General features: G+C 44.1%; 1 protein-coding gene across 1 annotated transcript in view; it reads left to right on the forward strand.

Moving 5' to 3' along the window:
- Nucleotides 1-25,655, forward strand: part of ap1m3 (adaptor related protein complex 1 subunit mu 3) — a 39,014-nt gene that overhangs the window by 747 nt on the left and 12,612 nt on the right. Inside the window, exons 2-6 of the mRNA XM_020499547.2 lie at nt 7,881-8,037; nt 8,813-8,880; nt 11,479-11,609; nt 17,229-17,376; nt 19,821-19,947. Of these exons, the coding sequence (XP_020355136.1) occupies nt 7,881-8,037; nt 8,813-8,880; nt 11,479-11,609; nt 17,229-17,376; nt 19,821-19,947 (631 nt within the window). The remainder of the gene's footprint in view (nt 1-7,880; nt 8,038-8,812; nt 8,881-11,478; nt 11,610-17,228; nt 17,377-19,820; nt 19,948-25,655) is intronic.

A 25,655-nucleotide genomic window follows, 5' to 3' on the forward strand; every position in this document is an offset into this window, starting at 1 on the left:
GTGAAAGTTGCACTCTTTTAGATCTGAAATAATTGGATGGTGAAACTTGTCAACCAACCAGGAAATCGAGGCATAGCAATTCAGGCATTCTTGAAAGTCAGGCCAATCCTTATTTTGCAAATACATGTTCTTTGTTTAAACAAAATATTTAGCAAGCAGTAGAAATTTAGAATTAAATGTGGAGTGGAGCTTATATACTAAACAAAAATATAAACACAACATGCAACAATTTCAAATATTTTACTGAGTTACAATTCATATAATGAAATCAGTCAATTGAAATAAATGAATTAGACCCTAATCTATGGATTTCACATGACTGGGAATACAGATATGCATCTGTTGGTCACAGATGCCTTTAAAAACAAAAGTAGGGGTGTGGATCAGAAAACCAGTCAGTGTCTGGTGTGACCACCATTTGCCTCATGCAGCGTGACTCATCTCCTTTGCATAGAGTTGATCAGGCTGTTGATTGTGGCCTGTGGAATGTTGTCCCACTTCTCTTCAATGGCTGTGCGAAGTTGCTGCATATTGGTGGGAACTGGAACACGATGTCGTACACGTTGTTGTACACGTCAATCCAGAGCATCCCAAACATGCTCAATAGGTGACATGTCTGGTGAGAATGTAGGCCATGGAAGAACTGGGACATTTCATTTTCAGCTTCCAGGAATTGTGTACAGATCCTTGCGACATGGGGCTGTGCTGAAACATGAAGTGATGGCGGCGAATGAATGGCACGACAATGGGCCTCAGGATTTCATCACGGTTTCTCTGTGCATTCAAATTGCCGTCGATAAAATGCAATTGTGTCCGTTGTCCGTAGCTTATGCCTGCCCATACCATAACCCCACCACCACCATGGGACTCTCTGTTCACAACATTGACATCAGCAAACCGCTCACCCACACGACGCCATAAACACTAGCTGCCGTCTGCCTGGTACAGTTGAAACTGTGATTAATCCGTGAAAAGTACACTTCTACAGCGTGCCAGTGGCCATCGAAGGTGACTATTTACCCACAGAAGTTGGTTACGACGCCAAAATGCAGTCAGGTTAAGTCCTTAGTGAGGACGATGAGCATGCAGACGAGCTTCCCAGAGAAGGTTTCTGACCATTTGTGCAGAAATTCTTTGGTTGTGGAAACCCAGTTGCATTAGCTGTCTGGGTGGCTGGTCTCAAACGATCCCGCAGGTGAAGAAGACAGATGTGGAGGTCCTGGGATGGTCTGCAGTGTGAGGCCAGTTAGACATACTGCCAAATTCTCTAAAACAACTTTATGGTAGGGAAATGAACATTCAATTCTCTGGCAACAGGTCTGGTGAATATTCCTGCAGTCAGCATGCCAATTGTACGCACCCTCAAAACTTGAGACATCTGTGGAATTGTGCTGTGTGACAAAACTGCAGATTTTAGAGTTGCCCTTTATTGTCCCCAGCACAAGGTGCACTTACGTAATGACCATGCTTAGTAAGCCTCTTCATATGCCACAACTGTCAGATGGATGGATTATCATGGAGAAGGAGAAACGCTCACTAACAGGGATGTAAACAAATGTGTGCACAAACTTTCAGAGAAATAAGCTTTTTGTGTGTGTGGACAATTTCTGGGATATTTTATTTCAGCTCATGAAACATGCAACCAACACTTGACACTTTTATATTTTTGTTCAATGACCAAAATCCACCCCATTTCAAACCCAGTTGATCTTTAGATTTTTTTTTTCGCGACCTTGCTTTTGTCGAATACACCTGGGAAACCTGCCCTCATACCACAGTAGGCATTGACCACATAGGCATTCCACTTTGTGATCGGATCAATTATATATTTCACGTTTGTTGCCAGAGAAATAGCAATCTACTCCAGGGATCTCTGAACCCCAGATGGTTTATATGTGCCTCTTCTAAAATTGGAAATAATTTCTTGTCAAATTATAGCGCATTCACAGAAAACGATGGACTGTTTTCGGGCAGGTTACAGTGTAGCAGCAGCGCAGTCAGTAAATTTGAGTTTCTATTGGACAAATGTAGGTAGGTCCCTCCCCGTTTCGTTCCGTTTGGATCTGCTTGGTTCGTAGTGAAGACATCGCTGAGGTGTATTCATTACGCCGAATATGTTGCAAAACGTTTCAGTTGGACAAATTCCGGTAGGTTACCTCCTCGTTTCGTTTGGAAGACCTAATGAATATGGCTCCGGTGTTGTGAATAGAAACATTCCTGGTCAAACTTGTTCTGCAACACCAAAGTGCACCATGCCTATCCAATATTAGGCTTTACCTGACAGACTGGTCAGGCAACCTTTTCTCTTGTTCTGTGCTCATATTTCTTATTAGACTTACAGAATGTTTACAAAGTTGCAAACTGTGTAATTTACTAACATATATATAATTAACATGCAATAATAGCCTACATTCATTTGTTTGCATACAAACAAACCATTAATAAAGTCTGGAGTACCTGGTCAAATCAAGCCAGCTCAGACAGCAGGGCTGCGTTCAGTATGTTTTTATGTTCTGGAACGTTCAACTGAACGTAAACGGTTGGGTTGTTGGACACAGTCAGCATGGCCACTGCCCTTTAAATAAGTCACTCATAGCTTCAAGCCACACTGCGCCACACCGACCAAATAGGAGAAAACATACCTCAAAGTCTGTTCAAACTTACAAGAATGTTTTGGAGAAACATGTCATTCAGTACCAACCATTCCATAGCGTAGCAAACGTTCAGGCGAACTGAACGCACCTCAGAGTATAGTGTAATCACACCAAACCTGACTGTCCTTATTTGGATGGTCATGTTAATAATATTGTAGAGAAAGGACAAAAGGCCCCACCAGTGCCTGAAGGTGTCAGGGGGAAAGATTACCATCTCATAGGCCCTTGCCTGCATCCCTGATAGTGCTGATTAAAGCCTTTCTCTCCTTGCCCTGGGAGCAATCCAATACCTCTGACCCAGGCTGGGCTGTAGTGAAAGCCCCAGCTGCTCTCTGGCTGGAGGGCAAACAGACATGCTTCCAATGTAGCTGTTTCATTGGTTGTCTGTCTCTTGGAGACTAGAGTGGCTGTATACAGGCAGTGTATCAGCACACTGGTTGTCTGTCTCTTGGAGACTAGAGTGGCTGTATACAGGCAGTGTATCAACACACTGGTTTGTAGTAGTGAGATGTTATGAATGTAGCTTTATGCTGTACTGTTCAAGTGAATGTTTCAAAATCTCTGTCTTTGAAATATATTGTTATGCTGATAAATGCCTGCTTTGTTTTGTACTCTGACTTCACTTGAAAGTTAAATGGCCACCAGCACACTGATGAATTCTCCCCAGCTCTTTAAACAGCGGGAGCATTCATCAGGGTGCAGTGTCTATTCTTTACTTTGTGTACCCTGCACCTGCAATTCTGGATGAGTGTACACTACTTTTAAAGTGCACATTTTCTGTCTCAATATGTGTGAAACTACACGATGTATAGATACTGTAGATCTTTCAGGATTAAATATTGAGTTGCCATGTGTGCTCGATTGTCAAACCCTGTCCTTCTCAGAGGTAAAAGGCATGTTTTTTGGAGACCCTCTGGGAGCTTGATAGATACTCCATGATTATTACCTCCAAATGACTGAGCTAGTTTTGAGACTGACCCTAAGCGATCGCTAGTCTGTTTATCTTAATTGAGATGTGCCGTCAGCCTCTGAAGAGCATACAGACAGTAGTTCATATCGATTGTAAACAATGCCTCATTAACAAGGACCAGTATCCTGTTACCAAACAATCATCCCCTGACAGAATTGTCCTATAGTTAAGGGGATGTGTGTGTGAAGCAGGCCTAAGGGCCCTCATTACAGCCAGTCAGTGTGTTTTACCGTTTGTCAGCCAACAGTGGGACTGAAGGTGAACCAAGCTTGATTTCAGCTTCCCAGACATGTCTCTCGTTCAATCTCAAACGGTAACAGCATCACTGCAGCAGTCTCTCAGATCTGTTTCACTGTAGCAGGAGGCACTGCCTAACTCTTAAGAGTTGCTGTGTGTCTGTAGGTTCACATTTAAAGTTAGCAGAATAGTCTCACACCACCAGACCAACATCCTATAATGGCTGGAGTCTAGGCTAGCATAACACAAATATAATGTTTCAGAGAAACTGTGCAAAGGGGATTTTCAGGGGAATAAAAGAGGTCACAGATATAGTCAATCTGGTTTAATTACAAGTTGCAACAGGGAGAATGATCTGTAAACACCAGCCCAAGAAGATAGGAAGACTACATCAGAGGCTACAGAATCATAGCTACATTAGTGTGGCGTCAAACTTTAACCACGTAAGTCAACACAGACATTTGATACTGGCAGTTAAACAGATACTGGCAGTTAAACAGATACTGGCAGTAGAACAGATACTGGCAGTTAAACAGATACTGGCAGTTAAACAGATACTGGCAGTTAAACAGATACTGGCAGTAGAACATCAGTACTTAGTTACAGTAAATCAAATCTGAAAGGAAATGATCAAACAATTCCCCATTAAAGTGGTTTAATGAAAAACAAAAAGGTGTCTGGAGTGAGGTTTGCTAGCTCATGATGACTGCAGAAAGTGTCTGGGGATTTAAACATGGAATGAGGTACTTGCCATGGCATGTTCTGGTACATGCGTTTGATTAACACAGAGGGGGAGGTGTTGATGAAGGGAAAGTGACAATGGGTTTGAACAATATTTGTACTTTTTCATTTCCTTGAACCTTCATGGCAGTTTACTGTACATTTTAATCAGAAGTCAAACATGTTATTTTTCATTCTCAAAATGGTATTAGTTGAACACTGACATTTACCTCTACATTCTTAACAGTCAGGTAGCTTTGGTGTTTCCTTGCATGTGCGTCAAGACTCCTCTTTAAACGCAACAAGCTTTGAACTGTCTGTCGGTCTGTCTGGGATTCCACCATCCTTTTATAGCCAAAGAAAGAGGAAGAGCCCGTCCACATCCTTTCACTGTGTGAGGAGTATCCTGTGTGACAGAGGGCCCTCTTCAGTGCAGACCTGGGAAGAACATTGTATTCACTGTGTGAGGAGTATCCTGTGTGACAGAGGGCCCTCTTCAGTGCAGACCTGGGAAGAACATTGTATTTAATATGAAAATACCAACTTTTCAAATAATCAAGGAAGTCAACTAAAAAGGCAACTATTTTCTTTGATATTCAAATACAGAAAAACGTAATATTTGAAAAGGTGCAAGTTATTTGAAACCCCCAAAAGATGTATTGACTGCTGCCAAATATTTGAAGAATCAGAAACTACACCTGTTGAGTTAGTTCAAATATATGATCATAAGCACATGGTTTGGAGGGCTCTTAGATATGAATCTTAATTTAGGCCAGAATTTAATGAGGGTTATGTAATCACCTCAACATTAGAGTAGAAATGTATTTATATAGCCCACATATTTGTTTCAAGTCGTTACTTTCTCAGATCTGTATTCAAATAGTTTAAACGTATAAACTCAGAAAAAAAACAAAAGTCCTCTCACTGTCAACTGCGTTGAAATTTCTAACACTTGTAAATATTTGTATGAACATAACAAGATTCAACAACTGAGACATAAACTGAACAAGTTCCACAGACATGTGACTAACAGAAATGGAATAGTGTCCCTGAACAAAGGGTTTGTCCAAATCAAGAGTAACAGTCAGTATCTGGTGTGGCCACCAGCTGCATTAAGTACTGCAGTGCATCTCCTCCTCATGGACTGCATCATATTTGCCAGTTCTTGCTGTGAGATGTTATCCCCTCTTCCACCAGGGCACCTGCAAGTTTCCAGACATTTCTGGGGGGAATGGCCCTAGCCCTCACCCTCCGATCCAACAGGTCCCAGACGTGCTCAATGGGATTGAGATCCGGGCTCTTCGCTGGCCATGGCAGAACACTGACATTCCTGTCTTGCAGGAAATCACGCACAGAATGAGCAGTATGGCTGGTGGCATTGTCATGATTTTTAAATATTTTTTATTTATTTTACCTTTATTTAACTAGGCAAGTCAGTTAAGAACAAATTCTTATTTTCAATGACGGCCTAGGAACAGTGGGTTAACTGCCTGTTCAGGGGCAGAATGACAGATTTGTCAGCTCGGGGGTTTAACCTTCCGGTTAGTCCAACGCTCTAACCACTAGGCTACCCTGCCGCCCCAAATGATGGAGGGTCATGTCAGGATGAGCCTGCAGGAAGGCTACCACATGAGGGAGGAGGATGTCCTCCCTGTAACACACAGCGTTGAGATTCCCTGCAATGACAACTATCTCAGTCCGATGATGCTGTGACATACCGCCCCAGACCATGACGGAGCCTCCACCTCCAAATCGATCCCACTCCAGAGTACAGGCCTCGGTGTAACGCTCATTCCTTCGACGATAAACGTGAATCCGACCATCACCCCTGGTGAGACAAATCCGTGACTCGTCAGTGAAGAGCACTTTTTGCCAGTCCTGTCTGGTCCAGCGGTGGTGGGTAATAATCTGAGCACTGATGGAGCGATTGTGCGTTCCTGGTGTAACTCGGGCAGTTGTTGTTACCATCCTGTACCTGTCCCGCAGGAGTGATGTTCGGATGTACCGATCCTGTTCAAGTGTTGTTACACGTGGTCTGCCACTGCGAGGACAATCAGCTGTCCGTCCTGTCTCCCTGTAGTGCTGTCTTAGGCATCTCACAGTACGGACATTACAATTTATTGCCCTGGCCACATCTACAGTTCTCATGCCTCCTTGCAGCATACCTAAGGCACGTTCACGCAGATGAGCAGGGACCCTGGGCATCTTTCTTTTGGTGTTTTTCAGAGTCAGTAGAAAGGCCTCTTTAGTGTCCTAAGTTTTCATAACTGTGACCTTAATTGCCTACCATCTGTAAGCTGTTAGTGTCTTAACGACCGTTCCACAGGTGCATGTTCATTAATTGTTTATGGTTCATTGAACAAGCATGGGACATAGTGTTAAACCCTTTACAATGAAGATCTGTGAAGTTATTTGGATTTTTTACGAATTATCTTTGAAAGACAGGGTCCTGAAACAGGGGCGTTTATTTTTTTGCTGAGTTTAGTTACTTTCTTGGGTCTGTATTGAAATAGTTTAAACATGTAGTTGCTTTCTCCGATCTGTATTCAAATAGTTTAAACAAGTAGTTGCTTTCTCAGGTCTGTATTGAAATAGTTTAAAAAATAAGTTGTTTCTTGGGATCTGTATTCAAATAGTTCTGGTCACATCTTTTGTTTCTCCAGAAAAGTTATCCCAGGTCTGCTTCAGTGTGTGAGATCCTTCAAGCATATGCTTTGATCTATCAGTGTGAGGGCTCCAGCCCAGCGACTCTCAATGCTGACTCATCTTGTTATTGGTGTTGAAATGAAAGGGTGTGTGCGAGTGTGTGAGTGAGAGTTCTCTCCGGTCACTCCAGTGTATCTTGTGGTGTGTGAGAGAGAGATATTTTTTTACACAATGCTGTCATTGGGCATTGTGATCCCAGATTAGTTGTCAGTTATTTTATGTTTCTAAACAGAGGCCTCCCAGCAGAGGCTGTTGCTCCTTTCATTTACTGTACATCTTCCACAGCTTACTGCTGAGCCTTCACAACAAGGGGAAGGGCATATGCTCCATGTTTGATCTTTTTGAATTTCTTCTGTTGCATAACTGCCTCTATGGACTCCCTGGATAACAATGAGAATTGCTGCCGACAGTGCCGAGTGAACTATCCTATCTAAATAAAGATGAACCAAATTGAATTGAAAATGAATTTCATTAATGTGTTACAATGCCCTCTGTGTCGTGTGGTTTCAGGTGTTGATATGCCATAACTATATGTGTGTGCAACACTTTACCCTATTTACAAATCTTCACCCTGTTATGTGTTTTCCCTGTAGGTGTTGATCAGTCGTAACTACATGGGAAACATGGACATGAATGAGGTCGACCACTTCATGCCCATTATGATGAGGATGGAGGAGGACGCAGACTCATCGCCCCTGGTGACACACGGCTCCGCCCACTTCCTGTGGATCAAACACAGAAACCTCTACTGTATCCTGTCCTCAGGAATTCCTGTTACTGCTCAGTTCTTGGTTACCAAGCTTCTGTCTCTCTTACCATGCTCAGGACGACTGCTTGGTTACCAAGCTTCTGTCTCTCTTACCATGCTCAGGACGACTGCTTGGTTACCAAGCTTCTGTCTCTCTTACCATGCTCAGGACGACTGCTTGGTTACCAAGCTTCTGTCTCTCTTACCATGCTCAGGACGACTGCTTGGTTACCAAGCTTCTGTCTCTCTTACCATGTTCAGGACGACTGCTTGGTTACCAAGCTTCTGTCTCTCTTACCATGCTCAGGACGACTGCTTGGTTACCAAGCTTCTGTCTCCCCTTACCATGCTCAGGACGACTGCTTGGTTACCAAGCTTCTGTCTCCCCTTACCATGCTCAGGACGACTGCTTGGTTACCAAGCTTCTGTCTCTCTTACCATGCTCAGGACGACTGCTTGGTTACCAAGCTTCTGTCTCTCTTACCATGCTCAGGACGGCTGCTTGGTTACCAAGCTTCTGTCTCTCTTACCATGCTCAGGACGACTGTCTCTGCTTCTGACACATCACACAATTCACAGTTCACACCCTCACTGCATGTCATTTATCTGTACATCTCATGTTATTCTGAACTGGAGGGAAATGCTGTGAACAAAAAGTCTTATGAGTCAACCATCTCAGTGGTTGTAAAAGTTCCATGTGAAAAATATTTTAAAACAGCAGTGGCCCCGTTACTTTTCTGTTCAACAGTTTTAGTACATTCTTAAGTTATTCTTCAGTGGTGGCAATGACCAAGAAGAATGCCAATGCAGCCCTTGTCTACTCCTTCCTCTACAAAATGGTGGAGGTGAGTGTGTGCTTTACTGATATATAGTCGTGGCCAAAAGTTTTGAGAATGACACAAATATGAATTTTCACAAAGTGCTGCCACAGTTTGTATAATGGCAATTTGCATATACTCCAGGATGTTATGAAGAGTGATCAGATGAATTGCAATTAATTGCAAAGTCCCTCTTTGCCATGCAATGAACTGAATCCCCCAAAAACATTTCCACTGCATTTCAGCCCTGCCACAAAAGGACCAGCTGACATGTCAGTGAATCTCTCGTTAACACAGGTGTGAGTGTTGACGAGGACAAGGCTGGAGATCACTCTGTCATGCTGATTGAGTTTGAATAAAATACTGGAAACTTCAAAAGGAAGGTGGTGCTTGGAATCATTGTTCTTCCTCTGTCAACCACGGTTACCTGCCAGGAAACATGTGCCCTCATCATTTCTTTGCACAAAAATGACTTCACAGGCAAGGATATTGCTGCCAGTAAGATTGCACCTAACTCAACCATTTATCGGATCATCAAGAACTTCAAGGAGAGCGGTTCAATTGTTGCGAAGAAGGTATTGAAGATAAGTAGTTTCTTGGGATCTGTATTCAAATAGTTCACGACTCCCAAGAAAGTCCAGCAAGCGTCTGGACCATCTCCTAAAGTTGATTCAGCTGCGGGGTCGGGGCACCACTAGTACAGAGCTTGCTCAGGAATAGCAGCAGGCAGGTGTGAGTGCATCTGCACGCACAGTTAGGCGAAGACTTTTGGAGGATGGCCTGGTGTCAAGGAGGGCAGCAAAGAAGCCACTTCTCTCCAGGAAAAACATCAGGGACAGACTGATATTCTGCAAAAGGTACAGGGATTGGACTGCTGAGGACTGGGGTAAGGTCATTTTCTCTGATGAATCCCCTTTCCGATTGTTTGGTGCATTCGGAAAAAAGCTTGTCCGGAGAAGACAAGGTGAGCGCTACCATCAGTCCTGTGTCATGCCAACAGTAAAGCATCCTGAGACCATTCATGTGTGGGGTTGCTTCTCAGCCAAGGGAGTGGGCTCACTCACAATTTTGCCTAAAAACACAGCCATGAATAAAGAATGGTACCAACACATCCTCCGAGAGCAACTTCTCCCAAACATCCAGGAACAGTTTGGTGATAGAAATGGCCTTTTACAGCATGATGGAGCACCTTGCCATAAGGCAAAAGGGATAACTAAGGGACTCGGGGAACAAAACATCGATATTTTGGGTCCATGGACAGGAAACTCCCCAGGCCTTAATCCCATTGAGAACTTGTGGTCAATCCTCAAGAGGCGGGTGGACAAACAAAAACCCACAAATTTAGACTCCAAGCATTGATTATGCAAGAATGGGCTGCCATCAGTCAAGATGTGTCCCAGAAGTTAATTGACAGCATGCCAGGGCGGATTGCAGAGGTCTTGGAAAAAGAAGGGTGAACACTGCAAATATTGACTCCTCGTATCAACTTCATGTAATTGTCAATAAAAGCCTTTGACACTTATGAAAAGCTTGTAATTATACGTCAGTATTCCATAGAAACATCTGACAATATCTAAAGACAATGAAGCAGCAAACTTTGGAAATTAATATTTGTGTCATTCTCAAAACTTTTGGCCACGACTGTACAGTACAGTTGAAGTCGGAAATTTACATACACTTAGGTTGGAGTCATTAAAGTAGTTTTTCAACCACTCCACAAATTTCTTGTTAACAAACTATAGTTTTGGCAAATCGGTTAGGACAACTACTTTGTGCATGACACAAATCTTTTTGGAGAAATGTCCTCTGGTCTCATGAAACAAAAATTGAGCTGTTTGGCCATAATGACCATTATGTTTGGATGAAAGAGGGGGAGGCTTGCAAGCCGAAGAACACCATCCCAACCGTGAAGCACGAGGGTGGCAACATCATGTTGTGGGGGTGCTTTGCTGCAGGAGGGACTGGTGCACTTCACAAAATAGATGGCATCATGAGAGGGGAAACGTGTGTGGATATATTGAAGCAACATCTTAAGACATCAGTCAGGAAGTTAAAGCTTGGTCCAAATGGGTCTTGGACAATGACCCCAAGTATACTTCCAACGTTGTGGGAAATGGCTTAAGGAAAACAAAGTCAAGGTATTGGAGTGGCCCTCACAAAGCCCTGACCTCATCCTATAGAATATTTGTGGGCAGATCTGAAAAAGCGTGTGCAAGCAAGGAGGCTTACAAACCTGACTCAGTTACACCAGCTCTGTCAGGAGGAATGGGCCAAAATTCACCCAACTTATTGTGGGAAGCTTGTGGAAGGCTACCTGAAACGTTTGACCCAAGTTACACTCAATTGCCTTCAAATTGTTTATGTAAGCTTCTGACCCACTGGGAATAGGATGAAAGACACAAAAACTGAAATAAATCGTTCTCTCTACTATTATTCTGACATTTCACATTCTTAAAATAAAGTGGTGATCCTTTAAACTGAGTTTAAATATATTTGGCTAAGGTGTATGTAAACTTCCGACTTCAACTGTACCTACTGGAGTACACTGCTTGTATCCAACCAATTGAATGCAATCCTATTGTATTGATCCTGTATTAAGTTGTCTGTCTGTGTGCCCATCTGTAGGTGTTTAAGGAGTACTTTAAGGAGCTGGAGGAGGAGAGTATCCGTGACAACTTTGTGACGGTGTATGAGCTGATGGACGAGGTCATGGACTTTGGCTTCCCTCAGACCACAGACAGCAAGATCCTGCAAGAGTGAGTATTGGACTGCGTACCAGTCAATCAATACTGCAGTCTGTCTTGGAAGGCTTGGCTTGACATTTCAGACTGTAATACAGGGGCAGTACTAAAACATACTACCAAACTGACTGATATTTAACAGACTGATATCCTGCAGACTGATATCCTGCAGACTGATATCCTGCAGACTGATATCCAGCTGACTGATATCCAACATACTACCAAACTGACTGATATGCAGCAGACTGATGTGCAGCAGACTGATATCCTGCAGACTGATATCCTGCAGACTGATTTCCTGCAGACTGATTTCCAGCTGACTGATTTCCAGCTGAATGATATCCAGCTGACTGATATCCAGCAGACTGATATCCAGCAGACAGATATCATGCAGAATGATATCCAACTGACTGAAATCCAGCAGACTGATATCCTGCAGACTGATATCCAACAGACTACCAAACTTACTGATATTCAACAGACTGATATCCAACATACTACCTAGCAGACTGATATCCAGCAGACTGATATCCAGCAGACAGATATCATGCAGAATGATATCCAACTGACTGAAATCCAGCAGACTGATATCCTGCAGACTGATATCCAACAGACTACCAAACTTACTGATATTCAACAGACTGATATCCAACATACTACCTAACAAACTGATATCCTGCAGACTGATATCCTGCAGACTGATATCCAACTGACTGATATCCAACTGACTGATATCCAACTAACTGATATCCAACAGACTGAAATCCAACAGACTACCAAACTTACTGATATCCAACAGAATGATATCCAACAGAATGATATCCAACAGAATGATATCCAACAGACTGATATCCAACAGACTGATATCCAACAGACTGATATCCAACAGACTGATATGCAACAGACTGATATGCAACAGACTGATATCCAACAGACTGATATGCAACAGACTGATATCCAACAGACTAATATCCAACACACTGATATCCAACAGAATGATATGCAACAGACTACCTAGCAGACTGATATCCAACAGACTGATATCCAACAGACTACCAAACTTACTGATATTCAACAGACTGAAATCCAACAGAATGATATGCAACAGAATGATATCCAACAGACTGATATGCAACAGACTGATATCCAACAGACTGATATCCAACAGACTGATATCCAACAGACTGATATCCAACAGAATGATATGCAACAGACTGATATGCAACAGACTGATATGCAACAGACTGATATGCAACAGACTGATATCCAACAGACTGATATGCAACAGACTGATATCCAACACACTGATATCCAACAGAATGATATGCAACAGACTACCTAGCAGACTGATATCCAACAGACTGATATCCAACAGACTACCAAACTTACTGATATTCAACAGACTGAAATCCAACAGAATGATATGCAACAGAATGATATCCAACAGACTGATATGCAACAGAATGATATCCAACAGACTGATATGCAACAGACTGATATGCAACAGACTGATATCCAACAGACTGATATCCAACAGACTGATATCCAACAGAATGATATCCAACAGAATGATATCCAACAGACTGATATGCAACAGACTGATATCCAACAGACTGATATCCAACAGACTGATATCCAACAGACTGATATGCAACAGACTGATATGCAACAGACTGATATGCAACAGACTGATATGCAACAGACTGATATCCAACAGACTGATATGCAACAGACTGATATCCAACAGACTAATATCCAACACACTGATATCCAACAGAATGATATGCAACAGACTACCTAGCAGACTGATATCCAACAGACTGATATCCAACAGACTACCAAACTTACTGATATTCAACAGACTGAAATCCAACAGAATGATATCCAACAGACTGATATCCAACAGACTGATATGCAACAGACTGATATGCAACAGACTGATATCCAACAGACTGATATCCAACAGACTGATATCCAACAGACTACCAAACTTACTGATATTCAACAGACTGATATGCAACAGACTACCTAGCAGACTGATATCCAACAGACTGATATCCAACAGACTACCAAACTTACTGATATTCAACAGACTGAAATCCAACAGAATGATATGCAACAGACTGATATCCAACAGACTGATATCCAACAGACTGATATCCAACAGACTGATATCCAACAGACTGATATCCAACAGAATGATATCCAACAGAATGATATGCAACAGAATGATATGCAACAGAATGATATGCAACAGAATGATATCCAACAGACTGATATCCAACACACTGATATCCAACAGAATGATATCCAACAGAATGATATGCAACAGACTACCTAGCAGACTGATATCCAACAGACTGATATCCAACAGACTGATATCCAACAGAATGATATACAACAGAATGATATGCAACAGAATGATATGCAACAGAATGATATGCAACAGAATGATATCCAACAGACTGATATCCAACAGAATGATATGCAACAGAATGATATCCAACAGACTACCACAGTGCTATGTAAACTACAGTATATAGGATCCAAACGCTTTAGCTTGTTAACAATACTTTATTTTTGTGTTTTCTAAAACATACTACCAAACTGAATGATTTCTAGCTGACTGATATCCAACAGACTGATATCCAACATAGTACCAAACTTACTGATATGCAACAGAATGATATGCAACAGACTGATATCCAACAGACTGATATCCAACAGACTGATATCCAACAGAATGATATGCAACAGACTGATATCCAACAGACTGATATCCAACAGACTGATATCCAACAGACTACCACAGTGCTATGTGAACTACAGTATATAATAGGGTCCACATGCTTTAGCTTGTTAAAAATACTTTATTTTGGGGTTTTCTTCTCTGCTAAAGAGTGAGTGGAGTCAGTTAGTCAACATCTCTGTCTGCACACCTTTCAACTAGATGGCTTGCCAGCATACTTGCATCCAGGCTAGTGACAGTATACAACAGCCTACAGGATTCAGAGGGTTTAGCTCTTTAACAGGAATTTGTTTTCCTGTTTTGCTCCTGGGAAAGGTGCCATGTTCTGACAGAAGGTTCAGCATTCACTTAATTAGGGCCAGGCTACCACGGCAACGGGCTAAATATGTCTCCTTAATGACATCTTCTTACACTTACAATTGAAAGCCTGCTTGTAACATCATACTATAATTTAGTATTTTTATAATTGCTCAAGCAGACTGTTTACTGTGATAATATGGTGACTGTCTGGTGTAGACATTTGAAGATTTTGCCCTGAGGTTTGATGAGGCCTTTATCAGTGTGATGTCTATGTTGTCTGTGTCCATGGGCCTGAATAGGGCTGATCATCGCTAGACTGTCTTCCATTGAGACACACACACACACAATACCGTCGTCAGCTGGCTGCACTCGACACTCCAGACAGACGAGCTCTGTTCCGATCATCGTTTTGCCAAGGAGACACCCCACCCCACCTCATCCCGGCGTACTTCCATCCTCGCCCTCTTCTCCCCCAATTAGGCTCTTTCACCCCCCCCCCCCCTTAAAACACTACCCACCTGACCTGCCAACCATTCCCTTGTCTTCCCCTGTGTGTGTATGTGAGACAATGAGTGTGTTTGTGTGTGTTGTTTCGTAGTATGACTGACATTCTTATGCTAATCTGTCGATTTACCGCCAACTCTGCTCTAGGATAGACTCATTAGCATTTCTGATAAGAATCAGGACCAAACCAAACAAGCCTGCTTGTCTTTCATCTCGCTGGCTTGAGCCACTCTCTGTGAGTCGTGATGAGGTGTTGAGATGAAATGATCTCCCTGCTTGAGGTGGGTTATCGTAAAACACAGTGCAGTGGTGAAATCAAACCAGTGTTTTGTAATTTCTTGGTCAATTTTGGGGGTCATCTTTCGGTGCCTGTGCAGTGTGCAGACACACATTTTGAGCCATGCTAGCGTCTTCTAATCTGAGTGATAGGGGGTTTCTCAGACGAGCCCAGGGAAGGTTTAGTAGAGGACGTGGTTTCTCAGACGAGCCCGGAGAAGGTTTAGTAGAGGAGAGGGGGTTTCTCAGACGAGCCCAGAGAAGGTTTAGTGGAGGAGAGGGGGTTTCTCAGACGAGCCCAGAGAAGGTTTAGTGGAGGAGAGGGGGTTTCTCAGACGAGCCCAGAGAAGGTTTAGTGGAGGAGAGAAATTCGGCAAGCATCAGAAGGGTCCATGATGGAGAATGGATCAATCTGTCTCATTACCCCAGGGGGAGCTTGGAGAGATGCAGGCAGAAGAGATCTATCAGGGGGGATTACAGTTGTGTGTGTGTGTGTGTGTATTTGAGGAAGTAGATGGTGTTGCTGTCTGTCACCTGGTTATTTGTCAGTGAGATATAAAGAGAGGCAAAGGCAGGTGTCCCACAGATGGTAACGTTTGCATACTGGAGGTACATCATCTCCCTCCTACCCACACCCCATCTCATCGCATCATCCCTTCAGACACCCAGTCCTCCCTGGAGGACAACAAGCCTCTCTCAGAACAGTATAGCTCTGCCTGTTGTACAACTCAGCACTGCAGCATACATTACTGATAGTACAGCCAGTAGGAGACGATAGTCATACAAGGTCTGCTGTGTTTAAAGGCACAATGGGATCGGGCTAGTGACATGTAAGCTATGGGTGCAAGGCCTGAGAGTCTATGAGGTCAACTTGATTGCTTTTAGCAATTGTAGATTGTACCAATTTAATGAGCACACAAGATGTACTTCAAGTACAAAATAATTATTTGAGCTCAGAGTTTAGTTTAGCGCAGTCTGAGTCTTTTCGTTACAATTACAATGTAAACCCCCTTGTTCCAATTACAACCATGGTTACCGAGCTCACAACCCAAGACAAATCCTTTCAATAATCTATCTACTCCAGTCAAGAGGTTTATTAAAATTAACTTTCTATTCAGGGGTATCATAAGCTCTTTCATCAATAATGAATAAATACAAGGTATGAAATCACCTAGAAAACAAATATCTTCATAAAATAACTTCCACTGTCCTTCCAAGAGTTTCTTTTCATCTTGTGCTTGCTCCTCTGTTCTTGCACCTAAGTGGAAAGTGAGGTAGCGATGCCTATATTTGTCCCCTCTGAACAAGCCTACATGGTATCTGTCCTCTCCCCTCTCTCCTCTCTCCCCTCTCTCCTCTCCCCCTCTCTTCTGTCCCTCTCTCCTCTCCCCTCTCTCCTCTCCCCCTCTCTTCTGTCCCCTCTCTGCTCTCCCCGGTCCCTCTGTCCCTCTCTGCTCTCTCCTCTCTCCTCTTCTGTCCCCTCTCTGCTCTCCTGTCCCCTCTCTCCTCTCTCCCCCTCTCTGTCCCCTCTCTGCTCTCCCCGGTCCCTCTGTCCCTCTCCCCTCTCTCCTCTCTCCTCTTCTGTCCCCTCTCTCCTCTTCTGTCCCCTCTATGCTCTCCCCGGTCCCTCTGTCCCTCTCCCCTCTCTCCCCTCCCCCTCTCTGTCCCCTCTCTGCTCTCTCCTCTCTCCTCTTCTGTCCCCTCTCTCCTCTCCCCCTCTCTGTCCCCTCTCTGCTCTCCCCGGTCCCTCTGTCCCTCTCTCCTATCTCCTCTCCCCTCTCTCCTCTCCTGTCCCCTCTCTGCAGGTACATCACCCAACAGGGTCACAAACTGGATGTGGGCGCCCCTCGCCCCCCCGCCACCGTCACGAACGCTGTGTCCTGGAGGTCGGAGGGCATCAAGTACAGGAAGAACGAGGTGTTCATGGACGTCATCGAGTCCGTCAACCTACTGGTGAGAAGCCTCTTTAATGGGATCTCGTTTTGTTACTATTCTGCCTGTTCACTGTGAAGATAAAGTCATGGCAACTCTCAATAGAGTCATAGCAGTCATGGCAACTGCTCAATAGAAAAACCGGGGACACCTCTAGTAAACAATCATTATTAAAGAACACCAAGCCATAAGTTTCCACACATCTTTTAACCCTTTGAATGTGTGATGTATCTGTATAGAGTACAGACTGTACACTATACTGTATATGGCTTGTACTCAGTAATAACCTGCTGATGACGGGTGACAGTGACTAGTTGGGACAGTAGTATGATTATAAAACAGCTGGTCTGGCTTTGTGTGGCGTAACTGATTTGCGTGTAGGGTAAGACGAACATACAATAGATTAAAGGCCCAGTGCAGTGAAAAACTAGAATTACCTGTGTTTTATATACACTACCGTTCAAAAGTTTGGGGTCATTTAGAAATGTCCTTGTTTTTGAAAGAAAAAAATAATAATTGTCCATTAAAATAACATTGAATTGATGAGAAATACAGTGTAGACATTTTATGTTGTAAATGACTATTGCAACTGTAAATGGCAGATTTTTTTAAATGGAATATCTACATTTATCAGCAACCATCACTCCTGTGTTCCAATGGCACGTTGTGTTAGCTCATCCAAGTTTATCATTTTAAGGCTAATTAATCATTAGAAAACCCTTTTGCAATTATGTTAGCACAGCTGAAAACTGTTGTCCTGATTTAAAGAAGCAATAAAACTGGCCTTTTTTTAGACTAGATGAGTATCTGGAGCATCAGCATTTGTGGGTTCGATTACAGGCTCAAAATGGCCAGAAACAAATAACTTTCTTCTGAAACTTGTCAGTCTATTCTTGTTCTGAGAAATGAAAGCTATTCCATGCGAGAAATTGGCAAGAAACGGAAGATCTCGTACAATGCTGTGTACTACTCCCTTCACAGAACAGCGCAAACTGGCTCTAACCAGAATAGAAAGCGGAGTGGGAGGCACCGGTGCACAACTGAGCAAGAGGACAAGTACATTAGAGTGTCTAGTTTGAGAAACAGATGCCTCACAAGTCCTTCTTTTAAAAACAAGGACATTTCTAAGTGACCCCAAACTTTTGAAAGGTAGTGTATATTTCCACACTATGAGGTTGGAATGAAAATGATGATAATGCCCTTTAGTGGAAGAGCTCTTTGAAAAGACCGCCTTAATTTTCAGCCTGTTTTAGAGGGATGAAGCTTTGGCCTGCCTGGTGACATCACCAGGCGGTAAATAAGTAAATAGACTATTAACAAAGAGAGTTCCAAAACTCTCTGCCAACAGATAGTTCAGAGTTTAAACATATATTATTGTCACGTACACCTGATAGGTGAATTGCCATAGTACGGCACCCCTGGAGCAAATTAGGGTTAAGTGCCTTGCTCAAGGGCACATCAACAGGTTTTTCACCTTGTCGGCTCGGGTATTTGAATCAGCAACCTTTTGGTTACTGCCCCAATGCTATAACGCAAGGCCACCTGTTGCGCTTCCTCCCTCCCCACTCACACCACTCGCAGACAGCCCGAGCATAAAATGTTGCTTGAGAAATTGCTCTTTGTTAAGAAGCACTTTTTTTCTCTAATTTTGACCATTTTAAATTAAAACAATCCCAGTAAGGTACTTAATTGTTACCCAGAAATTATATTCAGATCAAAATGGCTGCATTGGGCCTTTAACCTAAACCAGGAAATAGTTTGAGTAAAGGTAAACATTCCCAGGTAAAGAGTACATAGTCATACACTTTACTGTACACACCGTTTACTGTATACCAATGATAGGAAACTTTGGAGGTGGGGGCCACAAAGAAACGTATCTCATCATGAGGGGCCGCAGTGGGTCTGAGTACTCAGGATAGATACATTTTTGTTCAAATTTGATTTCTAATAGTTGGATATATATTTAGAGTGATCATTATTTAGAATGGACAGGCCAAGAAACAAGGTCAGGTTTACAGTAAGCTGTATGAGAAGGTTCTTCCAGACACCATTTCTCCACTTCCTTGAATCGAAAATGTGAGGAAATGATTTCCGATTTCCTGTCTTACAACAATCCTCCGGTTTCTGGTTTCTGTGCTAACACCGGGACACCCATGTGGCCACAACCTTTTGGTTTGGCACGTAACCAGCCCCCTGAGCCCCTGATGTATCCCAGGGGTCACAGACAGAGACATGGCTGATAACTGATTGTAAGGAAGAGCAGGTCTGATGGGCCTCTATTGCCACATTATCATTCAACTGGACAGCTAGATCTCTGAGCTCCCTTTTTGTGACAAGCCACTTTATCATCTTCAGTCTCAAACACCTTCCTTAACCTCATATAAACCTGCCATCCTTGGTTCCTCCTTGTCAAAATCAGAGTTTTTGTGATTAATATTTTTTGCTGTCTGTAACCCTCCCTGTAGGTGAGTGCTACCGGCAGTGTCCTGCGTAGTGAGATCGTGGGCAGCATCAAGCTCAAGGTGGTCCTGTCTGGGATGCCTGAACTCAGACTGGGCCTCAACGACAAAGTGCTCTTTGAAATCACAGGACGTGAGTATAAACACCTACAGTATAATGTCTGTACACCATAGCCGTGGGAAGTAGGGGTGCTGAGCTCGGGAGAGAGAGACTAAGGTTGAAAGTCATGTGTCCTCCGATACACAACCCAACCAAGCCGCACTGCTTCTTAACACAGTGCGCATCCAACCCGGAAGCCAGCCGCACCAATGTGTCGGAGGAAACACCGTGCACCTGGCAACCTTGGTTAGCGCACACTGCGCCCGGCCCACCACAGGAGTCGCTGGTGCGCGATGAGACAAGGATGTGTATAACTTCCGGCGCCGACAGAGATGGCCGCCTCGCTTCGCGTTCCTAGGAAACTATGCAGTTTTTTGTTTTTTTACGTGTTATTTCTTACACTAGTACCCCAGGTCATCTTAGGATTCATCACATACAGCCGAGAAGAACTACTGAATATAAGATCAGCGTCAACTCACCACCAGTACGACCAAGAATATGTTTTTCGCGATGCGGATCCTGTGTTCTGCCTTACAACCAGCGCCACGGGATGGTTCCCATGCAGCGACCCAAAAAAACGACTCAGAAAAAGAGGGAAACGAAGCGGTCTTCTGGTCAGACTCCGGAGACGGGCACATCGTGCACCACTCCCTAGCATTCTTCTTGCCAATGTCCAGTCTCTTGACAACAAGGTTGATGAAATCCGAGCAAGGGTAGCATTCCAGAGGGACATCAGAGACTGTAACGTTCTCTGTTTCACGGAAACGTGGCTCACTGGAGAGACGCAATCCGAAGCGGTGCAGCCAGCGGGTTTCTCCACGCATCGCGCGGACAGAAACGAACATCTTTCTGGTAAGAAGAGGGGCGGGGGCGTATGCCTTATGGCCAACGTGACATGGTGTGATGAAAGAAACATACAGGAACTCAAATCCTTCTGTTCACCTGATTTAGAATTCCTCACAATCAAATGTAGACCGCATTATCTACCAAGAGAATTCTCTTCGATTATAATCACAGCCGTATATATCCCCCCCCAAGCAGACACATCGATGGCTCTGAACGAACTTTATTTAACTCTCTGCAAACTGGAAACGATTTATCCGGAGGCTGCATTCATTGTAGCTGGGGATTTTAACAAGGCTAATCTGAAAACAAGACTCCCTAAATTTTATCAGCATATCGATTGCGCAACCAGGGGTGGAAAGACCCTGGATCATTGTTACTCTAACTTCCGCGACGCATATAAGGCCCTGCCCCGCCCCCCTTTCGGAAAAGCTGACCACGACTCCATTTTGTTGATCCCTGCCTACAGACAGAAACTAAAACAAGAAGCTCCCACGCTGAGGTCTGTCCAACGCTGGTCCGACCAAGCTGACTCCACACTCCAAGACTGCTTCCATCACGTGGACTGGGAGATGTTTCGTATTGCGTCAGCCAACAACATTGACGAATACGCTGATTCGGTGTGCGAGTTCATTAGAACGTGCGTTGAAGATGTCGTTCCCATAGCAACGATTAAAACATTCCCCAACCAGAAACCGTGGATTGATGGCAGCATTCGTGTGGAACTGAAGGCGCGAACCACTGCTTTTAATCAGGGCAAGGTGTCTGGTAACATGACTGAATACAAACAGCGCAGCTATTCCCTCCGCAAGGCTATCAAACAAGCTAAGCGCCAGTACAGAGACAAAGTAGAATCTCAATTCAACGGCTCAGACACAAGAGGCATGTGGCAGGGTCTACAGTCAATCACGGACTACAGGAAGAAACCTAGCCCAGTCACGGACCAGGATGTCTTGCTCCCAGGCAGACTAAACAACTTTTTTGCCCGCTTTGAGGACAATACAGTGCCACTGACACGGCCTGCAACGAAAACATGCGGTCTCTCCTTCACTGCAGCCGAAGTGAGTAAGACATTTAAACGTGTTAACCCTCGCAAGGCTGCAGGCCCAGACGGCATCCCCAGCCGCGCCCTCAGAGCATGCGCAGACCAGCTGGCCGGTGTGTTTACGGACATATTCAACCAATCCCTATACCAGTCTGCTGTTCCCACATGCTTCAAGAGGGCCACCATTGTTCCTGTTCCCAAGAAAGCTAAGGTAACTGAGCTAAACGACTACCGCCCCGTAGCACTCACATCCGTCATCATGAAGTGCTTTGAGAGACTAGTCAAGGACCATATCACCTCCACCCTACCTGACACCCTTGACCCACTCCAATTTGCTTACCGCCCAAATAGGTCCACAGACGATGCAATCTCAACCACACTGCACACTGCCCTAACCCATCTGGACAAGAGGAATACCTATGTGAGAATGCTGTTCATCGACTACAGCTCGGCATTCAACACCATAGTACCCTCCAAGCTCGTCATCAAGCTCGAGACCCTGGGTCTCGACCCCGCCCTGTGCAACTGGGTACTGGACTTCCTGACGGGCCGCCCCCAGGTGGTGAGGGTAGGCAACAACATCTCCTCCCCGCTGATCCTCAACACTGGGGCCCCACAAGGGTGCGTTCTGAGCCCTCTCCTGTACTCCCTGTTCACCCACGACTGCGTGGCCACGCACGCCTCCAACTCAATCATCAAGTTTGCGGACGACACAACAGTGGTAGGCTTGATTACCAACAACGACGAGACGGCCTACAGGGAGGAGGTGAGGGCCCTCGGAGTGTGGTGTCAGGAAAATAACCTCACACTCAACGTCAACAAAACTAAGGAGATGATTGTGGACTTCAGGAAACAGCAGAGGGAACACCCCCCCATCCACATCGATGGAACAGTAGTGGAGAGGGTAGCAAGTTTTAAGTTCCTCGGCATACACATCACAGACAAACTGAATTGGTCCACTCACACAGACAGCATCGTGAGGAAGGCGCAGCAGCGCCTCTTCAACCTCAGGAGGCTGAAGAAATTCGGCTTGTCACCAAAAGCACTCACAAACTTCTACAGATGCACAATCGAGAGCATCCTGGCGGGCTGTATCACCGCCTGGTATGGCAACTGCACCGCCCTCAACCGTAAGGCTCTCCAGAGGGTAGTGAGGTCTGCACAACGCATCACCGGGGGCAAACTACCTGCCCTCCAGGACACCTACACCACCCGATGCTACAGGAAGGCCATAAAGATCATCAAGGACATCAACCACCCGAGCCACTGCCTGTTCACCCCGCTGTCATCCAGAAGGCGAGGTCAGTACAGGTGCATCAAAGCTGGGACCGAGAGACTGAAAAACAGCTTCTATCTCAAGGCCATCAGACTGTTAAACAGCCACCACTAACATTGAGTGGCTACTGCCAACACACTGTCAATGCCACTGACTCTACTCCAGCCACTTTAATCATGGGAATTGATGGGAAATGATGTAAATATATCACTAGCCACTTTAAACAATGCTACCTTATATAATGTTACTTACCCTACATTATTCATCTCATATGCATACGTAGGGACTGTACTCTATATCATCGACTGCATCCTTATGTAATACATGTATCACTAGCCACTTTAACTATGCCACTTGGTTTACATACTCATCTCATATGTATATACTGTACTCGATATCATCTACTGTATCTTGCCTATGCTGCTCTGTACCATCACTCATTCATATATCTTTATGTACATATTCTTTATCCCCTTACACTGTGTATAAGACAGTAGTTTTTTTGGGAATTGTTAGTTAGATCACTTGTTCGTTATTACTGCATTGTCGGAACTAGAAGCACAAGCATTTCGCTACACTCGCATTAACATCTGCTAACCATGTGTATGTGACAAATACATTTGATTTGATTTGATTTGATTTCGATTTGATTTGATTTGATCCCTACCGGCCAAACCCTCCCTAACCCGGATGACGCTAGGCCAATTGTGTGTCGCCCCATTGACCTCCCGGTCGTGGCCGGTTACGACAGAGCCAGAGTCTCTGGTGGCACAGCTGGCGCTGCAGTACAGCGCCCTTAACCACTGCGCCACCCAGGAGGCTCACTCTGGTAATTTGACTGGTAAACTCATGGGTAAGATCAAAATGGCTGTCAGTTCTAACTTGAATGGGCACTTCATGCATTCTATTTCTCTACTCCGTCAGTGAATAGTTAAAGGACTTTCACAAATGTCTAAATACAATTGCAGGAAGTATGTTTAGAAAGCGAATGGCTACTGCTGAAAAGAGAAGATTTGTTTGTCAGTAGAAGCTACCAGTTTTTTTTCTTCTCAACAACTCAGACGAACAGCACTGTTTTTCAAAGTAGCTCTGGCCTCTCTTGAGACCATCACCGGTACAGTGAGAAGCCTAGGTTATGCACATTCATGCTATCTTCATCATTGGGTGAGTCTGTGCCACTGGACAGTTGATTCAGTAGCTTACTGTAGCCTATAATATTGATATATTGTTTCCCTTATTTTTATTGGCCCTGAGCCAGGTCAAGACCAAGGCCCGGTTTCTCAAAAGCAACTTAAAACTAAATTAATTTTACAACCATAGAATCCCAGAATGACAGAAATGCGTTTATAAAAGACCATATTTTCCAGACCCTCCTAAAAATGCTTCTTCTTAACTAGATAAATACGATAATAGAATACGTTATTATAAAGGGATTTTTATACACCCAACTCAATATCTTCTTGTGGCTATGTTGTACACAGTATACACACAAACTGACTCACAAGTACACAGACACACACCAAAAGGTAAGGACAATCATAGCCGGGACAAGATCCCCAACCCAAATAATTGGACTCTTCATCTCTGGAGAGATGTGGTCACAGATAATATGGACAATTATCTTCCATGCCCAAATCCTCACCCTTCAATATTTTAGTTTGTTCCCAATCCTACCCAACTAACTCCATACCCCCTGCCTCCCATCCCTACCTACACCCCTCTGCCTCCACCGCCCCCATTCTCTGTCCCTGGTCTCCCCCCTCATGTGCCCTGGTTGTGGGGCGTCTGGTGGATGACTCTTCCCTGGTCTAGCCCCGGTGCTAATCCCTCCCCCAGGCTACTGCTGCTGTCGGCAGATGAAAGATGGACGGCTCCTCACATGCAGCCTACGGCCTGGAAGTGAAGTGGCATGTCTGGAATAGAAAAAGAAAAGTACTCCTACAAATAATGGATAGATAAACAAGAGAATGCAAAATGGGCTTCTACACTCTCCCTATTGGGGCGGCAGGTAGCGTAGTGGTTACAGCGTTGGAAAGTTGCAAGATCGAATCCCCGAGCTGACAAGGTAAAAAATCTGTCATTCTGCCCCCGAGGAAGGCAGTTAACCCACTGTTCCCCAGGCACCATAGGTGTGTTTTAAGGCTTCCCCCCCCTGCACCTCTCTGATCCACAGGGGTTGGGTTAAATGCAGAAGACACATTTCAGTTGAACACATTCAGTTGGACAACTGACTAAGTATCCCCCATTCTCTTTCCTATAATCAGAGAAAGAAGTTCTCCCAAAATGTATATTGCACTTTGTTTTTCTATAACATGCATTTGTATGTATTCCCTCAAGGGATCCTACTAAAATCCTGAATTTGGGACAAGTAATTTTGAACCATAAAGGTGTGTTTTGATTACGAAGTCATCTTTATTAATGTCTGTCCTGGCTTGCTACATTGTAAACAGCCTTGTGTGGGTGAAACAGCACCCTCTTCTGGTCAAAGTATGTTAATGTCACTCCACATGAAGAAGATACTGTTGGAGAGTCAGGGCTGTCAAATCTGGGTATAGGGAAATCATGCTTATGATACAT

This window comes from Oncorhynchus kisutch, linkage group LG13 (assembly GCF_002021735.2).
Source record: "Oncorhynchus kisutch isolate 150728-3 linkage group LG13, Okis_V2, whole genome shotgun sequence".
In the NCBI taxonomy this organism is placed as follows: domain Eukaryota; kingdom Metazoa; phylum Chordata; class Actinopteri; order Salmoniformes; family Salmonidae; genus Oncorhynchus; species Oncorhynchus kisutch.